Below are 15298 nucleotides of genomic sequence, written 5' to 3' on the forward strand. Positions count from 1 at the left end.
ATCCCTTAGATTGAAATTCCACAAGTGGTTTCGTGATTTACTTAGGTAAAAATCTTATCAGCTGGTCGTCTACCGCTGAACTCATCTAGATCAAATCCCTTCTTCAAGAACTTCAAATTACTATTCATTCTCATCCAACACTCTGGTGAGATAACCTTTGGCACCACCTACCTCACTAAAAATCCGGTATTTCATGCCTGGAAAAAGCATATCAAAATGGATTTCGACTTTGTTTGTGATTATGTCTCACAAGGGTTAATGCAGGTTTCCTTCCTATCTACACGCGATCAACTTGCAGACTTTCTCACTAAACCTCTTCCCAAGGCTCGGTTTTCCGTTCTCAGGTCCAAGCTCAATCTTCACCCACGCTTGAGCTTGCAGGGAAGTGTTAAGGACACAAGGTCAAATATGGCCCAACAGGATCAACCGCCACAGCCACCACAATCACATCACTCATCACCCACGCAGCGGCAGTCATTACCTGCGTCTAAGCTGCCGCAACCGCCAAGGCAGCTGTCATCATTACCTGCCATCAAGCACCATCACCATCTTCTGCCATGACTTCATTCAAATTTCTTTTTTTAAATGTATACAACTCAGATACTTGCACCACTATAAATAGAATGGTTTGCAACCTGTTTGAATACGGACGAATATACTATTTTATCTCTTCTACATTCATTGTTCACCTACTCTCTTCTTCATTCTTCAACACTCCCCCTCTCTCTGACTCTCTCTCAGTCTCTCTTGCTCACTCTCCCTCTCTCTGTCTCTCTGCCCACCGCTTACGCTCTATCTCTCCCCATCTCACTCACTCACTCCCTCACTCTCTCTCTCTCTCTCTCTCTCTCTCTCTCCTCCTCTATTTCTCTCTCCCTCTTTCATCGGTGAAAGACCAACAATTTGTCGGTAGCCTTGAGCGATGAGGCAGGCCTTATGGCGATTAGTAGAGCCATCAGAATTTAGTTTAAGTTTATAAATCCACTTAAAGCTGAGAAGACGGAATGAGGGATGCAAGGGAATAAGCGTCTAGGTGTGATTCTGGAGAAGAGCTTGAAACTCGGAGTGCATGGCATGACGTCAGGCAGTATCGTTGGCAGCCACTGCGTACGAGCTGGGTTCCACAGTAGGAGATGTAACTTGATAGCAGTGCGGGGGTGCGAGGGTGGATGTAGCGGTCGAACGGCGGAAGGTGATGGAATGGGGGAAAGAGCAGGGTATTGAGGAGTGCCAACTTGGTAGTCATCACAGGCAACCACACGATAGTCAATAGGGATTTTTAATCAGATTAGATAGTAAAATCTATACATATTATACTCGTTATGAGTTATAGACGACCAGGATGAAATATAGGATTACACATAGAATAGGATCATATCTATCGGTCAGGATTAAACTTAGAATAGGAAATACAGCCGTTGATCCAACAACCCCCATTTGTTTTAATATAGTCGCTACATCGTTATAACGGCTAAGATTAACACTGAAGCATTACTATATTTAGTATCACTCTACAACTATAAATACAAACAAATCAATTGTAAACGTGGAGGATTAATAAACAATCTAATTCAAGATTGTTGGCATCCCGCTCTTCTCATCTCCTTTCTTCTTCTTCTTGTTCTTCAGTCTTCCTTCTTCCCTCTTGTCTCAGCCTAAGATTTTCAACACGGGATTATTCAGGCTTGGACGTTGGGGACATCTCAGAGACGAGTGGGGATGGAGTGGTTGCTGCGGAGGCATTTTAGAAATCGGAAGAGGAGGATGTGGCGTTTGGGAAAGGTGTAATTGGAGAAGACTGCTGGCCGGAATGTGTAGCCAGTGTACTTGAAGGGGAGGGGCCCGTGGTAGAGCGAGGAGGTAGAGCAACATGTAACAGTATAGTGGATAGTGGATAGGGGCCAAGAATACCAGTTGAGGGAGTGGGATCCGGAGAAGTGGTAGAGGTGGTGAAAGGAAAAATTTTTTCATGAAAAATGACGTCATGAGCAAATATATAATTTGCCAGAGAAGATGGAAAGACACCAGTAGCCATGATGGTGGGAGTTGTGTCCAAGAAAGACACAACGATCTGATCTGTCCATTAGCTTGTTAGTAGCATAAGTACGTAAATTTGGAAAACACAAACAACCAAATGTTTTCATAAAAGTAAGATCATGAGGACCTTTGCGAAGAACATCATATGGAGATTTGTGAGATAAAAGAGGAGAGGACATACGATTGATGAGATGGGTAGCCGTAGCTGGAGCCTCATCCCAGTATCATTGTGCTAGCACCGCTTGATTGAAGAGAACGAGAGCTGTCTCTACGATAGGATGGCACTTGCGTTCGGCAGTGCCGTTCTGTTGTGGAGTGTGCGGGCACGACACGCGATGGTGGATCCCAGTGGCTTGAAGGTGTCTGTGAAGAGCTTGGAACTCACGTCGCCAATCAGATTGGAATGCAAGTATTTTGTGGAAAATTGACGCTTCATAAGTGTTTGAAAATGCTCCTGCGGGGCCACTGGGCGGCCCGAAATGGGCTGCCTATTAGGGCTCCCTGCGGGGCCCCTAGGAGGCCCGAAATGGGCCTCCCATTAAGGATCCCGCGGGGCCCTTGGCGGCCCGATATGGGCCACCCATTTAGGGTCCCGCGGGGCCCTTAATGGCCCCGCCTTGAGGCGGTGACTGCCTCAAGAGGGGTGACCGCCTCAAGGTCGCAACCGCCTCTGGGCAGTCAACCGTCTCTGGGCAGTCAACTGCCTCTGGGCGGTCAATCACCTCTAGAGGGTCACCGCCTCAGGGCGGCGAACGCCTTATGGCGGTCAACTACCTCAAGGGCAGTTCTAAGGCCCCCTTTGAGGCGGTCGGCTACGAGAGATGCCCTTGAGGCATCTTTAGGCATTCAGCCACCTCAAGGTATGATTGCATTCTTCGGCTGGAAACTCATGCTTGAGGAAGAAGAAGGGAGAGAAAAAAACTCGCCACCATAGCTCAATCATTCTAAAGGGTGAAAATAATGTCCGGTGAAAAAAAACCTCATCTAACATCATGTATTCCACATGACAACAATAAAATAAATATCAAATCTGAATGTACGATGAACGAGTTTTGCATGAATATGAACATGCAACAATCAAATCTGAATGTACGATAATGAAAAGTTGTTCATCCCTTAAGAACTCATACAAGTTGGCTCTGATACCACATGTTAGATCCGCAGGGGCCTTGCATCGATTCTCAAGGATGATGAAGATCGTACATGAATGTAAATCAATGTAAAACATACATCGATCCATCGCGTCTTCTCGTAGTAGAATCGAACAAGCTTGAGGGGAGGATTTTTGGATCAATACCGGATGACTTCCTGAAGAAAAGTCAATTTCCATATGACGCAAGGACCTGGCCCCTATTTATAGGAAGATGAGATACTTAAGCCTCTTAAGCCTATCTTAATTAATCACATCATTATAATTAAGACAAGCTTGGCCTCTACACAATTAATTACCACACTTATTGTCATAAATGTCTTAATCCCGTCATTAAGTGAATCACATACGAAGTGGGACTTATAACTGATAGCTTGACAATATGCAATTATATACATACATATATATATAATTGTCCATAGATTAAGAAATGAACGTAAGATATTTAATTGGGAGCTCATTATCCTCCACATGTTTGGTCAACGCTTGCGAAGTGTGTATTTGGCCGTGGATAATTAAGACAAGGCCCGTGTTCATAGATTTGTACCGACTACCGACTACCGAGTGTTGGGATTCAGCAGTATTCTGAACTCTTGCGCACCCATCCATCTCTTCCTTAGTTTTGCCCAAGAAGGTCGGAGAAATGCGAGCAGCGTTACTGGTTACACTGGTGCTTGTTCTTGCGTGGCCCTCGAGGCTGCGGTCTGTTTATGGCGGGAAGATAGTTAAAACCCTGCCTGGGTTTGATGGCCCTCTTCCTTTCGAGCTGGAAACAGGGTAACCCATATTTTTATTTTCCACCTTCTTTTCGTATTATTATGAGAATCTGAAGCATGAAGAGATATCGGACGCAGTTACATTTCGGTGGACGATCAAGATGTAGTGAATCTGTTCTATTACTTTATAAAGTCAGAGAGAAATCCTGCAGACGACCCTGTTCTTTACTGGATTGATGGCGGTCCCGGATGCTCCGCGCTAAACGGGTTAGCGATTGAACTCGGTAAGAGATTTAAGTACTGATTACCATTATTTTTAAAAATTTTCTTCAGGCTTGTTCACTCGAAAACTATGCGAGTGATTCGTTCATCTGTGAACGTTTTTCAGGGCCCCTTCGTTTCGACTCGGAGAACTATAATGGAGAAGGATTGCCACGGCTGCTCTACTGGGAAGAGTCCTGGACGAAGGTCTACTCAGCGGGGCCTTCTTTCTCTCATTTTCTTTGCTTTTTTTTTTTGGGGCTGAATTTCCTTGCATACGTTATAAATAGGTCAGCAGCATCGTCTTCGTAGATTGGCCTGCTGGCACAGGATTCTCATACACGAAGGCCAACCCGGAAGATCAGTGGTCGGACACTAAGGCACTGGAGTACCTTCATGTCTTTATTCGTAAGGTGACTAAATCATTCATGCGTTCCGTAAATTAGAAGTATCATTAGAAGCAATAACAATCAAAATTATAGAGGTTTGAAGGGTATCTCACAAATCGTGATTTATTCATGATTACAGTGGTTTCTCGAACATCCAGAGTTCCTTTCCAATCCTTTCTACGTCAGCGGCGAGTCCTACGGTGGAAAGATGTTACCGATTGTAACCCAGGAAATAATGAACGGTAGGAATTTACCTATTTATTTCTCCCTGATATTGCTAATGGCAGAGCTATATGAGGCCTTGGGCTCATATGGATAAATTACATGTATTTATTAAACTATATACGTTAGAATGGTCTTCTTATTTTAATCTAAGTAATGCTATTCGGAGTCCAAAACTTATGTACTAATGTCTGCGGTATCGATTTGATTAATCAATGTGAGAAACTAAACCTCATTATATAGCATGGACAATCACAGAGAATCATTTCATTATTGTGATATTCATCGCCCTCATTCAAAACTTGGATGAATGGATCTTCGTGCAGGACAGGAAACTGGCGCACAGCCCGTTCTCAATCTCAAGGTTAGTCGTCTAAGTCGTTTCGTTCAAAGCTGAGATTAAGTATTATCATTCAACCTTGAGACGTGATATGGATTTATACAGGGTTTTCTGGTGGGAAACCCAATCACCTTTGACAAAAAGTACGATGAGGGGACGAAGGTTGAGTTTTCCCACGGCATGGGACTTATTTCTGACGAACTATATGAGGTTAATTAGATTTTACGTTGTTTCCATCGTACAAAATTCTAGAAAATAATACGTACTCATGGAATTTATTTTTTCCTGGGTTCTTTAACCTACAGGATACAAAAAGAAGCTGCGGTGGGGAATTTGTTTTTCCCCGTAACCTGAGATGCAAGAAGTGCCTTGATGCAATGGAAAAGGTTTGAGGCTTTTAGAAATTCTCAATTTTGATGTTTTCTGCGTTCATCTGCGTTCAATTTTAAAAATTCTCAATTTTGATATTAGAAACATGCTTTTACTGGCGTAGAATTTGGCGGGGCTTCATCCAGATTTCATTCTTGATAAAGAGTGCGGTATAGATTCTCCGAATCCCAAGCGGCCTGCGGCGACGGATCGGTTTCTAATATCCCTGAAGACCGACTCTCTTTTTTTACATCAGCTTCGGCAGAAACGTTGCAGGGTCTCTCTCTCTCTCCCTCCCACCATCTCTCTCTCTACCTCCCACTATCTCTCTCTTCCCTCCCACTCTCCATCTCTCTCAAGATCCTTCTCTTCCTGCGTCTCTCTCTCTCTTCCCTCCCACTCTCCATCTCTCTCAAGATCCTTCTCATCCTGCCTCTCTCTCTCTCTCCATCTTAATCCATGTCTTTCTTTTTCTCTCCCACCATATCTTAATCCATCTTAATCCATGTCTTCTCTTCCTGCCTCTCGCTCTATCTTTATCTATCTCTCTTTTTTTCTCTCTCCACCACCGTTCTCTCTATCTTGATCCATCTCTTTTCTTTTCTCTCTCTCTCCCAACATATGTCTCTTTCTCTCTCTCCCACCATATGTCTCTTTCTCTCTCTCTCCCACCATATGTCTCTTTCTCTCTCCTTCCATCTCTATCTTTCCCTCTCTCACCCTCCGTCTACACCTCTCTCCCTCTCACTTCCATCATCCCTCTCTATCTCTCTCTCCCTCCATCTATCTCTTTCTCTCTTTCCCTCCATATATATCTATCTCTCTCTCCCTCCATCTATCCCTTTCTCTCTTTCCCTCCATATATATCTATCTCTCTCTCCCTCCATCTATCTCTTTCTCTCTTTCCCTCCATATATATCTATCTCTCTCCCTCCATCTATCCCTTTCTCTCTTTCCCTCCATATATATCTATCTCTCTCTCCCTCCATCTATCTCTTTCTCTCTTTCCCTCCATATATATCTATCTCTCTCTCCCTCCATCTATCTCTTTCTCTCTTTCCCTCCATATATATATCTATCTCTCTCTCCCTCCATCTATCTCTTTCTCTCTTTCCCTCCATATATATCTATCTCTCTCTCCCTCCATCTATCTCTTTCTCTCTTTCCCTCCATATATATCTATCTCTCTCCCTCCATCTATCCCTTTCTCTCTTTCCCTCCATATATATCTATCTCTCTCTCCCTCCCTCTATCTCTCTCTCTCTTTCCCTCCATATATCTCTCTCTCTCTCTCTCTCCCTCTCTCTCTCTCTCTCTTTCCCCCCCTATATATATCTCTCTCTCTCTCCCTCCTTCTCTCTCTCTCTCTCTTTCCCTCCATATATATCTATCTCTCTCTCCCTCCATCTATCTCTTTCTCTCTTTCCCTCCATATATATCTATCTCTCTCTCACTCCATCTATCTCTCCCTCTCTCCCTCCATATATATCTATCTCTCTCTCACTCCATCTATCTCTTTCTCTCTTTCCCTCCATATATATCTATCTCTCTCTCACTCCATCTATCTCTCCCTCTCTCCCATCATCTATCTCCTTCTTTCTCTCTCTCTCTCTCTCCCTCTTCTCTTTCCCCCTCACATCTATCTCTCTCTATCTCTCAGCCTTATTCCTCTATTTCTCTCTCTCTCCATCTGTCACTTTCTGCCTTAGCCTCTATTTCTCTCTCTCTCTCTCCATCTGTCACTTTCTGCCTTAGCCTCTATTTCTCTCTCTCTCTCGCCATCTGTCACTCTCTGCCTTAGCATCTCTTTCTCTCTCTCTCTATCTGTCACTCTCTGCCTATCCTCTATTTCTCTCTCTTTCTCCTTCTATCTCTCTCTCTCTCTCAGTCTTATCCCTCTTTCTCTCTCTCTCCATCTATCTCTCTGTGCCTTATCCTTCTATTCTCTCCATCTTTATATCTCTCTGCCTTATCCCTCTCTCTCTCATATTTATGGATCGCTTGCTAACCTATGGTCGTATTTTAAGCAGGAATATGCCTACTTGCTTTCCAAATCGTGGGCTGATAATCCCATCGTGCAAGAAGCTCTTGGCGTGAGCAAGGTACATATAAATACTTAGTTCAGGGACAAGCTTTGGCGTACCATGTTGGATGACACAGAGCTTATCCTCAGGAGTGGGCGGGGCCTTGGATAAGATGCAATCGGTACATGAAGAGCGTTTATTCCTTTGATATCCCCAGTGCTGTTCCCTACTATTTCAACATTTCTTTGAAGGGCTTAAGAGGATTGGTGTACAGGTTAGGGGACTTATTAGTGGCGTATTCTATATTATTTTAACAATTAAATTGTTCGACATTTTTCTTAATCTAGTGGGGATCACGATCTGAGGGCCAACTTCTTCGGTACGCAAGCCTGGATCAGATCATTCCATTTTCCAATCGTGGATGATTGGCGGAGCTGGCGGGTTGATGGGCAAGTTGCAGGGTCTGAACCTGATCTCTAATTTTTGTTTTATCTGAACCTTACCAATTGTTTTTTGTGAGATTTCTTGAGCGTTTAATTCTTCTTTGGTTGAATGTGTTTTCTGATTTCAGGTATACAAGAACTTATGCCCCAGGTTTAACATTTGCTACTGTCAAGGTAGGAAATCCAACCTTTGTATTGTCTAAGATATTGTTATTTAATCATGTGTGGGGTTTTCAGGGTGCTGGTCATATGGCGTTTGTGTATAAGCCGCAGGAGTGTCGGGTGATGTTTGAGAGGTGGATTTCTGGGCTGGAGCTGTGATTAAAAAGGACCTAAGTTCTGGGCTGGAGCTGTGATATTTTATATCTTATCTCTTTGGGCATAGAATTATTGAGAAATAAATCATAATAATCTATGGAAAAGCAATGGTCCCGCCAAAGCTGATAAGAATTTGATGCAGTAAAGAGCATTCTAAACTAAAATGACCTATATCATCTATTTTAAATGTGTGTATACTGAATCTTTAAACATGTATATTTATATATAAAATACAGTTGGATGATGTCAATGCACTTGGTCTATACTACATGGCATCACCTGCATCATGTCAACGCCTTGGTCCATACTGCATGACATCAAAACCCTCGGGGTCTATATTGCATGAAATCAAAACCCTCGGGGTCTATATTGCATGACATCACCTGCATGACATCAATGCCCTCGGTCCATACTGCTCGGTGTATGCTTAATCTTTGACTGACATGCACTGTCTTAATATTTGTATACATACACATATTTATATATATGTATGTATATGTGGATCTACTGTCTTAATTTTTATGCATCTATTTTATTTAGATCTCAATATCTGTCTCTATCTTTGCCTGTCTCAGTATCTCTGAACTTCTATCACTCTCTATCTATAACTATTTGTATTTCAGTCTTTAAATATGTGTATTTATCTTATCTATTTGTCTATATCTTGCCATGTACATTAATGCACCGCTAACATCTTATCTATCCCTCTCAATATATATAGAGTTGGCTATCAATTATCGTTCTCTACATTACAATTTCTATCTTTATTGCTATGTGTAGCACACCTTTGCACATACATTTAATTATCTACCTTTGTACATAGTCCCTATCTATTTGCATATATTTATTTATCTATAACTATCCAAACATCTATCCATCATTCTAGTTATCAATTAATCTATTTATTTATCTATATTTATATATACTAGTTTATATCCATTTTTTATTTTGAGGTTTGTATCAATTTCATGATATATCGAAATACCATGTTTGGAAATATAATTTCTAGATCATAATGTCTTAACGTGCAGAGCAAGAAAGAAAATACAGCCCTTAAACTTCGGGTCAAAATCCTGATACCAGTTTGCATCATTTCTCCATATTCACACATGTTTCCCTGACGGGTACCATGTTTGATGAAAACTCTGTTTTGTTCATCATGCACCCTTTTGGGAATCATGATGCCTTAATAACATTTCCTTGTTGCAGCTTTTGTGTTTTGCCACATATCTTTCACTTATAAATTAATAAATAAGTAATATTTAAAAATATTTATAAAAGGGCCGCCTGTCATTTTACACATCAGTCCTTTTTAAAACGTAAAATTTCCGCCCGACGCCCCCCAAAAATAATTGTGTATATACCCCTTGCGCATTCTCTCTCCTCTGGTTTTTTTCCTAAAAACATTAAAACAAGTATTATATAATTGCAATAAAAACCTAGAATAATTTAAATAATATCTTTACGCCTGCAACCACAACCGAGAGCTATTTTTGAGGGCCTCATTGCAATGAAAATTTATGAAAAGCCCTTCAAATATTGAAAATAATCTTAATACTCATTTTTGTATATAAATATATCTTTTTTCCTTAGAAAAAATGCATTTCTTCCTCAAATATATCTCAGAAAAATCCAATAACATCCTAAAAAATCCTAGAAAATTCTAGAAAATTCACTGATTCATCCCCGCACTAATAAATCTCGAAATTAAATATTAAACTTGCCATTTTGATTCAAAAATAGTTATTTCAAGCTCACATAAATCCCTTAAAATTCATAGAATTAACAGAAAATTAGGGAAAAATCAGAAACCACTTGAAAACAGTATAATACATGATAACAACCCCATTTTAAGCGCTTTAAATGCATAAAATTGTGCTAGTAGCATGAAATAAAGACCAAATTTAGGGTGTTATCACTTTCTAACATGAATTTCTGGATCATCATAGTGTATCTTCATACACTACTAATATCCCCTGAAATCTCAAGAATGTCTCCCTCTATACGTTGGGTTTTGGAGGCCTAGATCTGGACAGAAAATTAAAAATAATATGTATCGGAAGACTTTAATCAAACCTAACGTCATCGAAAAATTAGTAAACAAATCATCAATGCATGGATCTCATTCGTGATTCCTTGGATTCTCGAGTGAGACAAGTCAAGCAGCTCAAGTGTGTAGCCTCAAGACGTATTCATGCGATCCTCAAAATCTTGAATCTCTTCCGTTTTGATGAGCTTCCTTTAACCTCCGTTGTCATCGTTACCCATTACGGTCGCATTAGAAATGGAGTGGAGTGGTGGGGAGAAGGGATAAGAAGGGGAAGGTCCCTTAACAATTCATGCATAGGCGATTTTGTTCAAGGCCTTTCCCTAGTTATACTAAGTGGGTTTTTTCATAAAATCCCCAAAACTTTAGTATATCTTTCAACATCCAAAAGACCATTCATTGCCTTGGCCAATGGCTTCATTGCATCCCGTTTATTAAGCTTTCTCCTCTTTTGAAAAGGGTGGATGGTCCCATCTTGACCGTTTAACCATCTTCATGAGCTTCTTAATACGCCCAAACTAATACTGTTTAGAAACCCATGATTAGAGCCTCGTAGGTCATAGTCAAAGTACAATTGTCCGTCCACAAGGCGTCTTTGGTGTCTTAGGTCTAAGGACCACTTACAAAATTGTAGTATGAATCAACCTGATTGACGGTTTGGCATAATACATTTTAGGGATTCGTACGGATCAATTTAGTGAACTCTTCCCACTAAAGAGCACCGACTATCTATCCTCAGTGTCTTCACACTAATGACTACGAGACCATCCATACTCATCATATGAGTAAGGCTAGATAACGATATTCTTTCTAGATATTTCAATTTCCATCTCAAGGATCCCTTGAATAGCAATATTTTGACCACATTCTTAAAAATTAGTGATCTTCATCTTACGATCATTGTAATTCAGTAAGTCTAATCATGTATTTATGAAAACAACAAAAAATTGCGTCACATGTAATGTGTGATTAGGGAGGGAGGTCGTGAGAGGGAGGTAGGTCTAGGGAAAGGAAGGGAGGGAGGGAGGGCAAGGGTTGAGGGAGGTTGAGGGCGAGGGAAGGAGGTCTAGAGAGGGAGGGAGGTTGAGGGCAAGGAGGGGAGGGGGGGAGGTCGAGATCTGGGGGAGGTTGTGGAGGAGGTCGGAAAGTTGGGGAGGAGGTCAGAAGGTTGGGGAGGAGGTCTGGAGGAGGCTGGAAGTCAGGAAAAAACAGGAGGTGGGGGAGGAGGGGCGGAAAGAGGTCGGAGGTCGGGAGGAGAACAGAGTTAGGAAGGAGGTCAGGAGTTGGGAGGAGGTCCAGAAGTAGACTGAAATGAGGTGGGGAGGAGGATGGAGTGAGGTCGAGCTTGAGAGGAAGTTGGAGTGAGGTCCAGATCGAGAGGAGTTTGAAGTGAGGTCAAGGCGAGAGGAGGTCGGGATGTCGAGGTCGAGAAAAAAAGGGCAGAAAAAGATCCGAATATCAAAGATAGGAGATTAGAGAGAAGAGAAGAGGAAGCATCATATCAATGATCTAACAGCCCAGTAACTCAATCTCTTCACCAGAATTCTTTCCCCAGGTATTCCCCAAGGTATGATTAACCTTATCAAGATTACAATTTGATACACATTTGCTGATAATTATTATTATATTATATAATTACGTTTCCTTAATAGCTTGAGATTTCTTTAGGCATATCAATTGATATAATTGATATTCAAACTAGGTGTGTTTCGTTGTATCTGGTCTCACCATGAGAATCAAAGAAGGAAGGAAGAGACCAGGAAGAAGAAAAGAGGAGCATATAGACTGAAGAAGGAAGAGGACAGTCATCGTCCGTCACGGCCGCCGAACCTGCCTAGTCCACGCCCTCGCGAGGACCCGTCGATCCACCAGTGCACGCTGAACGTGTCCAGAGCGAACCACCCTTCGCCTCCCCGTGTAGTGTAGATATGCCCGCTCAGTCACCGCAGGCGCAACGATTGGTGTACGCTGCATCACGGAGGGTAGGCTTTGCCCATCCCTATACTGGTATCGGGACAGATGATGTATCAGATACCGGAAATGAAATTTCTGCTATCCATTTTTTTTGATATCCGGATACCGGATATCGGTATCGGATATCGATTGCTGTAGTGCCGATATCCGATACCGATATCCGTCCTGATATTGGCATCCGTCTCTGTCTCAAGGGGACAGATGACGGTACCGGATATCGAATACTGATATCCACATCGGATTTTTGACCTACGTTTTAACAGGTCAACCGTGTATTTTTGATTCAAACTTTTGAATTGAAAATACACGGTCAGACCGCGGAGGCGCCAAGGCTCAGATGGACGGCAGCGGACGATGGATGACGGAGGTGAAGGGCGGCAGCAGACGGCGGCCGCAAGGGGCGCACAATGGACGTCGGTGGAGGGCGCACGGTAATCCTCAATCTCTCCTCTCCCGTTCCCCCATTGTCTAAATTTCTCTTCTTAATCTCTCATTCAACGATTCATCAATCTACATCATTCTCTCTTCGTTTATCTCCATCTCTCTTTTGCTCTATTCTCTCTATAGCTCTATGTTTCTCCCTATACGCATATTATACTCTCTCCCTCTTGATTTCTCTCGTTTCATCATTCATCAATCTCTCTTCCTTTCGCTTCATTTCTCTCTCTCTCTCTCTCTTATCTATCATTATCTCTCTTCTTTTTAAAAAAAATCTACCATTATCTCTTTTCTATCTCTCTATCTGCGGATTTATATCTCTTTCTGTCTTTCCATCATTTATCACTCTCTTCCTCTCTCCCGCTCACCTTCTATTTTTCCTCTATCTTTCTCTCACTAAGTAAATTCCTGAATGTTCCTCTCTCTCTCTCTCTCTCTCCCACTCCCTAAAATTGTCCATCTCCTTAATTCTCTCAAACTCTCTTGAATTCTCTGAATCCTGTCTAGTTCTCCACCTCTCACTCTCTATTCTTCTCTCGTCTCTCGTCCTCCTCATTCCCAAATCCAAAACTCTCATTCTATTACTATCTAAAAATCTCTACCTCTTAAAAATTCCCTAAAGTCACAAAATTCCCCCATTTCTCTTTTCTTCTCCTCCTCCCACTCCCTAAACTCTCTTGAATTCTCTGAATCCTGTGTAGTTCTCTACCTCTCACTCTCTATTATTCTCTCGTCTCTCATCATCTTCATTCCCAAATTTGAATATCGTAACCTCTCTCTCTTATTTTCAGAAAAGTTTCTATCTCTCCAATCCGCTTAAATTCCCTAAAGTCTAAAATTCCCCCAATTGTCTTTAATTCTCATTCTCTCACTCTCTAAAAGTCTCCATCTCTTAAATTCCCTCAATTCTCCTCAATGCTCTTTCTCTCTCTTTCTAAAATTCTCCATCTTTTAAATTCACTCAATCTCCTAAATTCCCTCAACTCTCCTCAATGCTCCATCTCTCACTCTCTAAATTTGTCCACCACTTAAAGTCACTCAATCTCCTAAATTCCCTCAATTCTCCTCAACGCTCCATCTCTCACTCTCTAAATTTCTCCACCACTTAAAGTCACTCAATCTCCTAAATTCACTTAACTCTCCTCAACGCTCCATCTCTCACTCTCTAAATTTCTCCACCACTTGAAGTCACTCAATCTCCTAAATTCCCTCAATCCTCCTCAATGCTCCATCTCTCACTCTCTAAATTTCTCCACCACTTAAAGTCACTCAATCTCCTAAATTCACTCAACCCTCCTCAACGCTCCATCTATCACTCTCCAAATTTCTTTTTCTGGGCGACGGCGGAATAGGCGGATGGCGGTCGGAGGTTGTGGACGTCGGCGTCAGCGTCGGCGGTGGAATAGGCAGACGGCGGTCAGAGGAAGGTGGACGCTCTTATTGTTGGGCGAACAGTACGCGGGTAAGTTTAAGCGTTTTCGTCCATTTAAGAGTCTTAATTTTCATCAGTGCCTAACTAACACAACTATGATTGAGGTAATATTGCCGCCTTTCATGCGGGAAATCATAATGTACTGTCATGCTCGAATGTAGAAATTGAATGTCGTGCCATAACCGAGATGGTTTGACTTTACTCTGTTTCAGAATTTCGGACTGTTCATGCCTATATTGATTTTATTCTGCATGTGATGACCACATAACATATTTCTTGATTCAACAAACTTTATCTAGTCTTCTTTTTGAATTGTAGAAAATTGTTATCTCTCACTCCACATAAATCATCCTGACGACTTGAGTTCACCCATCTGTTGTTCTCTGGCAGTGAATTACGCACTTTTGTCTTTCTACATAAGTGCTCTTTTATTTTATTCGTTACATTCATAGTAGCCAACTTATCGAATTATGCCTTCAGAATATGAACCCAGCCGGAGGAAGTGGCCCAACCCAAGACATATCTGGGTCGGGAGATATGGGTCCTGAAGGTACGGACGCGGGGACTTCTCGTGCCGTATAGAACCACCCTCGTTCGAATCGTTCAGTCATCATTGACTACTTCGAACGCATGGAGGATGGATACTACGCATGCTTACTGTGCCGGGAGATGAACCTGCACAATAAGAGGAAAGCGATAAAGCGCCAGGCGGACAAAAGCCCCAACATTTTTTGGTGCCATTTCAAAGCTTGCCATCCAGCGCATCACGCAAAGCTTAAGGGGGAGGTGTCGGAGGACCACGATCAGCCACGGATGTTAGACAAATTTCAGTGCAAACAATAGGGTGAGCCAGGCCGACGAGGGCCGATTAGGGTGCATACGCTGGAGGAAACAAAGAATTTCATTGCACGCTTCGTCTGCATGACCGATTCACAGTGGAGCATTGTCAATAATGTTGCCTTCAAGGAGATGTGGCGATATGCGACACTCTTTGACTTAGATCCTCCAAGCGCGAAGGTCATCAAGCGGTGGACCATCTAAATGCATGGTCGCATGAAAGAAGATGTGAGGAAGCTATGGGAGAGCGTGTACCGCGTCTCTCTCACCGTAGATGCATGGACCACCGAGAACGGTACTG

The 15298-nt window shown here is 42.2% G+C and overlaps 1 protein-coding gene across 1 annotated transcript; it reads left to right on the forward strand.

Annotated features, from left to right (window-relative positions):
- Positions 1–3718: 3718 nt before the first annotated feature.
- LOC144715650 (serine carboxypeptidase-like 2) lies at positions 3719–8373 on the forward strand. Its single transcript, XM_078590608.1, has 14 exons — positions 3719–3964; positions 4042–4187; positions 4292–4371; positions 4455–4577; positions 4693–4795; positions 5102–5139; positions 5221–5325; positions 5421–5501; positions 5609–5761; positions 7515–7586; positions 7658–7782; positions 7856–7969; positions 8080–8125; positions 8189–8373. The coding sequence occupies exons 1-14, from the start codon at positions 3831–3833 to the stop codon at positions 8270–8272; spliced, it is 1404 nt and encodes a 467-aa protein (XP_078446734.1). The 5' UTR covers positions 3719–3830; the 3' UTR covers positions 8273–8373.
- Positions 8374–15298: the final 6925 nt, after the last annotated feature.

Source organism: Wolffia australiana, chromosome 19 (genome assembly GCF_029677425.1).
Source record: "Wolffia australiana isolate 7733 chromosome 19, ASM2967742v1".
Taxonomy (NCBI): domain Eukaryota; kingdom Viridiplantae; phylum Streptophyta; class Magnoliopsida; order Alismatales; family Araceae; genus Wolffia; species Wolffia australiana.